This window comes from Propithecus coquereli, unplaced genomic scaffold (genome assembly GCF_000956105.1).
Source record: "Propithecus coquereli isolate 6110/MARCELLA unplaced genomic scaffold, Pcoq_1.0 Scaffold98, whole genome shotgun sequence".
In the NCBI taxonomy this organism is placed as follows: domain Eukaryota; kingdom Metazoa; phylum Chordata; class Mammalia; order Primates; family Indriidae; genus Propithecus; species Propithecus coquereli.
Genome location: NW_012156173.1, coordinates 6,015,073 through 6,024,079, shown reverse-complemented (window position 1 = coordinate 6,024,079; position 9,007 = coordinate 6,015,073). Strand labels below are relative to the sequence as shown.

Here is a 9,007-nt window from a genome sequence, read left to right as displayed (position 1 = left end):
ATTTTATAATTTATTTACATGTTATATTCATCTGGAAGTATTTAGAACAGTAGCATGGAATATTTTATTTTTCTTGCAGTGATATTTATTTCATTTTTAGTTCTAGGTCTCGTTCCAGAACATATTCAAGATCTCGTAGTAGAGATCGTATGTATTCTAGAGATTATCGTCGCGATTACAGAAACAATAGAGGAATGAGACGACCTTATGGGTACAGAGGAAGGGGGAGAGGGTATTATCAAGGAGGAGGAGGTAGATACCATCGAGGGGGTTATAGACCTGTCTGGAATAGAAGGCACTCTAGGAGTCCTAGACGAGGTCGTTCACGTTCCAGAAGTCCAAAAAGAAGATCCGTTTCTTCTCAAAGATCCCGAAGCAGATCTCGCCGGTCATACAGATCTTCTAGGTCTCCAAGATCATCCTCTTCTCGTTCTTCATCCCCATATAGCAAATCTCCTGTCTCTAAAAGACGAGGGTCTCAGGAAAAGCAAACCAAAAAAGCTGAAGGAGAGCCCCAAGAAGAGAGTCCTTTGAAAAGTAAATCACAGGAGGAACCGAAAGATACATTTGAACATGACCCATCTGAATCTATAGATGAATTTAATAAGTCATCAGCCACATCTGGTGATATTTGGCCTGGCCTTTCAGCTTATGATAATAGTCCCAGATCACCACATAGTCCTTCACCTGTTGCTACACCACCTAGTCAGAGTTCATCTTGCTCTGATGCCCCCATGCTCAGTACAGTACACTCTGCAAAAAATACCCCCTCTCAGCATTCACATTCCATTCAGCATAGTCCTGAAAGGTCTGGGTCTGGTTCTGTTGGAAATGGATCTAGTCGATATAGTCCTTCTCAGAATAGTCCAATCCATCATATCCCTTCACGAAGAAGCCCTGCAAAGACAATCACGCCACAGAATGCGCCGAGAGATGAGACCAGGGGACGTTCCTCATTTTATCCTGATGGTGGAGATCAGGAAACTGCAAAGACTGGAAAGTTCTTAAAAAGGTAAAAACTAAAGTAGAGAATTTAGATTATAATACTGTTTTTGTTCTTTGAATTCTATTTGGAATTTTAATGTAAAATTGTGTTGTGATAATGTATTTAACTAGCTGTTTTTTTACTCATGACTTTGTTCATTTTAATCCAAATTGCTTTTACTCATATTTGATAAATTTTGGAAGCTTGATGTTTTAATGCAAAGTAATTTATACTCCTTTTTAATTTTATACATTTTTAGTCTAGAGCTAAAAATATAGATGAGAAATTGAGTAGCTTAAAGCATAACTAATGATACATGTTGTTAATAACTGTAAGAACTTTTAGAAATTAATTTTGTAAGTGTCAAAGCATTGAAAGCTTACTTTGTTCTTTTCACCATTAGAGTGTGACCTGTATAAATAATGCAGTTATATTGCACGTTCTTAATTGTGTGGCATTATAAACAGTCCAGCTGTCTACATTTAATAATTTCTGCTTGACTATAAAAAAGATAATGCTATTTCTAACTGACCAGGGACATTTAAACAGTTAATTTGTTAAAATTCTTCAAGTGTTGCTGAGAGTTGCTAATAAACTTAATGAAAATTGGTTGATTAGTGTAGTGTGATTGACTTAAAAGTGAGAAAATAGAGCAAGCATGCTATTTATGGTATGGCACTGCACACCCTAGAATTTATTATTGAACTGATACTTAGTTCTACTTAATATTGTCAAAAATCATTATTTTCTAGATCAAAGTATATATGAACTATTTTGTGATTCAGATAATGAATATTAAATATCCTCAACTGCATTGCTCTTATTTATACTAGTAGATAAGAAGTAAGTGAAATAGTCTGAAAGTTTGAGTATAAGTTGAATTCTAACGTGTATTATCTATTAGCGGTTCTTCAAAAATTAAATTTAGGCTGTTTCTAGAAATTTGAATTGTTCATGTAGAATTGTGGACTGTGACTAAATAGGACAGGTTCCTGAGGGTGGCTTTACTTTTTATCCTTTAGGAAGTCTAGTATGTAAATTTATTAAAAAAATCAGTACGTGAGTTCTATATGGATGCTTTCAATGATTTTTAAAAGTGAAATCTGAGAATGCACTTTTCAGTAGGGTTATTTTTTTTTCATTGCTGGTCCTGTGGTATTGGGCAACACATTTAAATATGCAAATGATCTACAATGACTGCAATCCAGAGTTACTATCCTCTTCTTTGCTTATTCACAGGTTCACAGATGAAGAGTCTAGAGTATTCCTGCTTGATAGGGGTAATAACAGGGATAAAGAGGCTCCAAAGGAGAAAGGATCAGAGAAAGGGAGGGCAGAGGGAGAATGGGAAGATCAGGAAGCTCTAGATTACTTCAGTGATAAAGAGTCTGGAAAACAAAAGTTTAATGATTCAGAAGGGGATGACACAGAGGAGACAGAGGATTATAGACAATTCAGAAAGTCAGTCCTCGCAGATCAGGGTAAAAGTTTTGCTACGGCATCTCACCGGAATACAGAGGAGGAAGGACTCAAGTACAAGTCAAAAGTTTCACTGAAAGGCAATAGAGAAAGTGATGGATTTAGAGAAGAAAAAAATTACAAACTTAAAGAGACTGGATACGTAGTGGAAAGGCCTAGCACTACAAAAGATAAGCACAAGGAAGAAGACAAAAGTTCTGAAAGAATAACAGTAAAGAAAGAAACGCAGTCACCTGAGCAGGTAAAGTCTGAAAAGCTCAAAGACCTCTTTGATTACAGTCCCCCTCTACACAAGAATCTGGATGCACGAGAAAAGTCTACCTTCAGAGAGGAGAGCCCACTTAGGATCAAAATGATAGCCAGTGATTCCCATCGTCCTGAAGTCAAACTCAAAATGGCACCTGTTCCTCTTGATGATTCTAACAGGTAATTCCACCTTGATGCCCAGTAAATTAATCTATGGGTAGTTAGTTAATATTCCATTTAATTATCTTATTTTCTGAACATACTGTTTTCATATTCAAACCAGTGGTATATTTTGTTTGTGTGTGTGTTATCGATATATTCCAGACCTGCTTCCTTGACTAAAGACAGGCTACTTGCTAGTACACTTGTCCATTCTGTCAAGAAGGAGCAAGAATTCCGATCCATCTTTGACCACATTAAGTTGCCACAGGCCAGCAAAAGCACTTCAGAGTCATTTATTCAACACATTGTGTCCTTGGTTCATCATGTTAAAGGTATGCTTAATATGTTTAATATTGTGAAGGAAATTTATCTTGCATGCAGATAAACGAATGAGTAGTTATGCTTAATAATTAATGTACCTCAGGGCTAGTAGGTATATATCAATACTATTAAAAATTTAGAAAAATAGTGTTTCGTGAAAGAGACTCCAGTCTTGCTACCATTGAGACTTACAGAGCTATTTAATAAAAAGTGATTAAAATGCTAGAGTTAAAACATATCCTAAAGTATATCATGACAAAACATGTTGTAGATTTGTTTAATGCTTAAAGTGTTTTTAAAATGTGTCACTGTATATTTGAAGTGCAGAATGCTTACAGATTATTTTTCATTGTATGCCTATAACTTGTGGTTAATGTACTCTTGGCACACATTTATAACAAAGTGAGGCAGTATTGTTACTGAATACTATTTACTGAGAATTTCTTTTCATCTTTCAAAGAAATGTGAAGCTAGTGGAAAAACAATATTAATCTTCTATCTTTTTGTGCTAGATTTGTTATAAAATTTTTAAAGTGGTGATGAATAAACCAGAAGAAAATTTAGTCAGGATTTTTAAAGGGGAAAAAAGTTCAAGAAATTTAAAAGTATATTAGTTAAACAGTGATTACATGGGTACTGACTAATTAGGATAATAATTATGATATATCCTTAGGTCCTAAAGATGAGGATGTTTATTTTAACTAAAGCAGTGATTTTTTCTTTTCACTAATAAGTAATTATAGTTTCAAAGCTACTAAGTTTTCAAAGGTTTTAGGGTATGACTTTTTGGGCGGTTAGATAAAATTCTGTTTTTGTGTTTAAAAGGCAGCTTGCTATGAAACAGGTTCTTTCCCAGGAACCTCCGTGGCTGTTGGTCTTAAAAACCTCCTCCACCCTTTTTAAAAGTTTGTCTTTTGACATGAGAAAAACTCATTATAATAAACTTGTCACTAGCGATTCTTTGTGCACTTGATATTTCAAAACAGTGAAAAGTTAATGGATTTCTTTTTTGGCTGTAATAATTTAAACATGATAACAAATGAGTTTTGCTATTTGGCTATAAGTAGGTTTGTGAACCAGTTTATGACCATACTATTGTGGTACATAAAATTTGAAACAATAATTTTTAAATTTTTTCACCTTTTTTTGACCTGTCTCTACATTTTATAATTTATTGCTGAATTTTGAGATCAGGTTTTGATACATTTTTTCCTTTTTCATTTTCTTTTTCCTTTTTAAAAAGAACTGTAGTTATGTTTCATAATTGGTATTATGCAACCGATCTGAACAGCTCTTTCTTTATATAGAGCTGAAAATGCCCAGTGATGTTTTCTTTTTCATTGTAACTAGGTCCTGGAATATGTTTTGAAATGGCAAAATCCATGTTTCAAAGTAAAATAGCTGTTGAAAGATACAGGCAAAGTTGAACCTTCTGTCTTCCTGGCAAAAATGGCATAAAAACTGAGTTGCTAGCTCAAATTCCTGGGTTTCATGGAATTATGATTGAGGCACTACCCTTGTAGTGGCCGTTTCAAGTTTTAATGATTGGTTATGAGACATGTGCTGGATATTGGGCGGTAAGTTGACACAGATGTATGTTGACCTGTTAAGCAGATAGCTTGCTTCATAATGTAACATTTCATAGCTCATGACTTTATACGTCTGTTTTACATTTACAGCATATCTTAAACTGGTTTAAAAACTAATCAGTATTGATATTACTAATTTTAAAATTGTTTAAAGAAACACAAGACAACAATATCAAATGTGCTGTCCGGTTTGCCAAGACGTCAGATTTTTGGAGTAATTAGTGAATGTTAATGGATTTAAAAATAATTTTTCCAGTTGAATGATAGTATTTAGTTTTTTTCTTGATTCCATTTCTGTTGATATGTCAACATAGTTCTCAGTGAAATTTGTTAGTTTACTCAAACCAGCTTTGTAGTTAATTCCATATTTGTTAATTTTTGTTTTCTGCAAATGGTCATTTGAAGTAACGTCATTGGTTCATATTGGTGAGGTATGAAGACATCCACATATTACTACTTTTTGTTCTGTTTGAGGAAGTAGTGCATTAGTGAAATAAAATTAGTGACTCCTGATTTAATCTATTAATCGTTCTTGGATTATATGTAGTATTGACAGGGACCTGTGAGGAACTTTGCAATTCCTTTCCTGTGATGTACAAGAAGTTAAAAGGGAAAGGGTAGGAGTTCTTTGTAACACTTGATTCTCTTCTGCTAGGTTTCTTGAGTATTTTTAATTTCTTTTCACCTGCTACATGCCCTTCTGTCACAAATGAAAATCCCTCTTAAAGTAAAGATAACTAATTGGGCAGTATTTCTCCTAAATCAACAGAGCAATACTTCAAATCACCTGCAATGACCCTAAACGAGCGGTTCACTTCGTATCAGAAAGCCACTGAAGAACATAGTACCCGGCAAAAGAGTCCTGAGATACACAGGTATTATGTGCACTATTGATTTAATATATAAAAAATGTTGTTTTGATAGGAAGACATTTGAAACAAGATTATATTGGAAGTTTTCTATCATCATGATATAAATAAAAACTTTAGTTTTATGCTTTGTTTATACTTTGAATAAATATATTTCTAAGTTTCGAAAATTTTGTATTTAGTTTTCAGTTTACTTGGTTTACACTGGTTGTTAGAACTTAAAATACTCTTATCATTCTGCAGTATGGAGTTAAATAGTTATCAGTTCATTTGTTATTTGGTGGGGGTAGATGCCTAGAGTAACCTTTGAATTTACTTCTGGTAGGTTTGTGAAATAAAAATGCTTGATGAGAGGTAGAGCTGTTTTTCATGAAAAGAGCATAAACATGGAAGTCAGACAGTTGTGTTGAAATTGTGACTCTGTCACTTCATTCCATTGTGATGAACAGATTATTTAATATCTGGATATCAGTTTTTTCATCTACAAAATAAAGATAATCCCACTTTGCAGGGTGTTGGTGACAATTAGTGATATTGGCTATAAAATATCTCACATAGTACTTAGCACACATCACATAGTTGGTGTGGTTTTGCTCAGAACTGCTAAGGAAGCACTAGGAAATTGCAATTCATACTAGGTTAAAAAGGAAAGGCACAGAATGAAACCAAAGGTATGCTGAATACGTAAAAATACTGAAGACTGTTTAGTAGCAAATAATCCTATTCATGGGTGTTCATTCAAGATGTTTTGATGTATTATTGCTTGATGATTGACAGTCAATAATCATCAACTTTGAAAACACTTTTTTTCTGTGTATTTTTTTTCTTTTTTCTTTTGTATTTTTTTAGAGGCAGGATCTTGCTCTGTCGTTGAGGCTGTAGTGCATTGGTGGGATTGTAGCACACTGCAGCCTTGAACTTCTGGGTTTAAGCGATCCTCCTGCCTCAGCCTCCTGAGTAGAGTAGCTTGGACTGTAGTCATGAGTCACTGCACCTGGCTAGTTTTTCATTTTTTTTTTTTGGTAGAGGCAAGTTTTTCCTATCTTGCCCAGGCTGGTCTTGAAGTCCTGGTCTCAAGTGATTCTCCTGCCTCAGCCTCCCAAAGTGTTGGGATTATAAGTATGAGCCACTGCGCCTGCCTTGGTTTCCTTTCCCTCTCCTCCTCCTCTCCTTTTTTTTTCCTCTTCTCTACTTCTTCCCTTCCTCTTCTTTTTTTTTTTTTTTTTTTTTGAGACAGAGTCTCACTGTGTTGCCCGGGCTAGAGTGCCATGGCGTCAGCCTAGCTCACAGCAACCTCAAACTCCTGGGTTCAAGCGGTCCTCCTGCCTCAGCCTCCCGAGTAGGTGGGACTACAGGCATGCGCCACCATGCCCGGCTAATTTTTTCTGTATATTTTTAGTTGTCCAATTAATTTCCCTCTAATTTTAGTAGAGACGGGGTCTCGCTCTTGCTCAGGCTGGTTTTGAACTCCTGAGCTCAAACAGTCCGCCCGCCTCAGCCTCCCGGAGAGCTAGGTTTACAGGCGTGAGCCACCGCGCCCGGCCTCTTCTTTTCTTTTTTGAGACAGGATCTCTAACCCAGGCTGGAGTACAGTGGTGTCATCATAGCTCGCTGCAACCTCAAACTCTTGGGCTCAAGCAATCCTCCTGTTTCAGCCTCCCAAGTAGCTGGGACTACAGGTGTGCACCACCACACCTGGCTAATTTTTTCTATTTTTGGTAGAGATGGGGGTCTCGCTCTTGCTCAGGCTGGTCTCGAACTCTTGACCTCAAGAAACCCTCTCAACTTGGCTTCCCAGAGTGCTAGGATTATAGGTGTGAGCCACATTTTTCTATTTTTGATGGCTAACGTAGTTTGATGTTTTAAAAGGTCAGGCTTCATCGCTATGTAAAAAATATCTGGTTGAAGCATTTTAATTCATTTTTAATGGATATAGTTATTATTTCTTGTCTGTTAGGAATTAGATTAATAGTCTTACTGTGCTAAAATAGTTGACTGAGAGAGAAATGATTGTGTCTTGTGAAAATGGGCCGTACTGTGGATTTTTGTGAACCGTACAGTTAATAATATGACTACAAATACACTTCATTTTATGTTAAGGAGAATTGACATCTCTCCAAGCGCCCTGAGGAAGCATACCCGTTTAGCAGGGGAAGAGAGAGTTTTTAAAGAAGAAAATCAAAAGGTATGCTTGTTAGTGCACTTTTTTTCTTGTTAAATTTGGCTTAGTTAATATATTAAATATAGTTTCTCAAGGCAGATTGTTTACAGATATCTTTTAATTGTAAATACATTATTCATATTTATGATAGTGTATGTAGTGTTCGTTCCTAGAAGAATTAAGCTGACACTATAGTTTCTTAAGTTAAACGAAGAGTACTTTTTGAAAATGCTAGTGAAAAGAAAAAATTAGTCCTAAGGAAAGGGTAAAGAATCAGTGGGTAGACTAAGGAAAAAAAGAGATACAAATCTTATTAGAGCTTTGAGGTGAGATCGATAAGCCAGAATAAATATTCTATTGTTCTTTGTGTGCCCGAATTAATTATCTCCAGGTTCTTCACAGATAAAAAGGAGTAATACCCGTCCTAATGGGCAATTTTATGTGAATTATGAAATACGAATTCTAAGAACTGATTTGCAATTGAGTGTTTTGAGCAAAAACTTACTTGTCACTATTGGAATATTTGTAGGTTAGGGGAATGGCCTTTAAACTTGAGAAAGCAGCCTGTGAAAGGCTTTTAGAGGGCTTGGTGAGAATGGAATTCAGTGGTTAAGGGGACTCTGTTATACTCTGATAATTCAAAATTGGTAGAATGGGAGCAACTATCCATTGTTTTGAAAAGATTAGGAAACTTGGGAAGTACTGCTTGGTTCCATTTCTGGCTATCAATGAATACCATCTATATGATATTTGGAAAATAATTCAACCTTGGTTTGCTAATTAGAAAAATGAGAATACATTTGTAGAGTTGTTGAATAATTGGGCTGTCTTGAAAACATTGGAACTTCTGTTACTACAAGCTGTTATTGATGATGGTAGTATACAAATTGTTTAATAGGCTGTGCTGTTAACTAATTGGATGTGGAATCTAGAGCTTACAAAGAAAATGGTTACTTTTGCGTGGGGCATATTGATTTTGAAAAACAGATTGTGAGCAGTGAATACTTTTTTGGCGTTTAACTTAATACCTTGGGTTCAATGTTGGTTAGTTTTGTTTTCCTGATGATTTTGTCTATCCTCATGCTCGAACAGTGAGTATCTTGCTTCTCTCATTACTTAAACCAGATTTTGATCTGGAGGAGGAGAAGTAGGAATGACTGACGGATGAACAAGAGCATAAGACATTGGTTTTTAT

At 35.5% G+C, this 9,007-nt stretch overlaps 1 protein-coding gene across 5 annotated transcripts in view; it reads left to right on the top strand.

The window, feature by feature from the left end:
- The window catches only part of BCLAF1 (BCL2-associated transcription factor 1), a 32,650-nt gene that overhangs the window by 11,656 nt on the left and 11,987 nt on the right, over positions 1-9,007 (top strand). For all 5 annotated transcript variants that reach the window (XR_001138349.1, XR_001138350.1, XR_001138351.1 and 2 more), the window contains exons 4-8: positions 101-1,012; positions 2,225-2,890; positions 3,035-3,204; positions 5,552-5,657; positions 7,752-7,836. Coding sequence is in view for 2 of the 5 variants with exons in the window: in XM_012665223.1 (XP_012520677.1) it covers positions 101-1,012; positions 2,225-2,890; positions 3,035-3,204; positions 5,552-5,657; positions 7,752-7,836 (1,939 nt within the window). In the remaining 3 variants the exon portion in view is untranslated. The remainder of the gene's footprint in view (positions 1-100; positions 1,013-2,224; positions 2,891-3,034; positions 3,205-5,551; positions 5,658-7,751; positions 7,837-9,007) is intronic.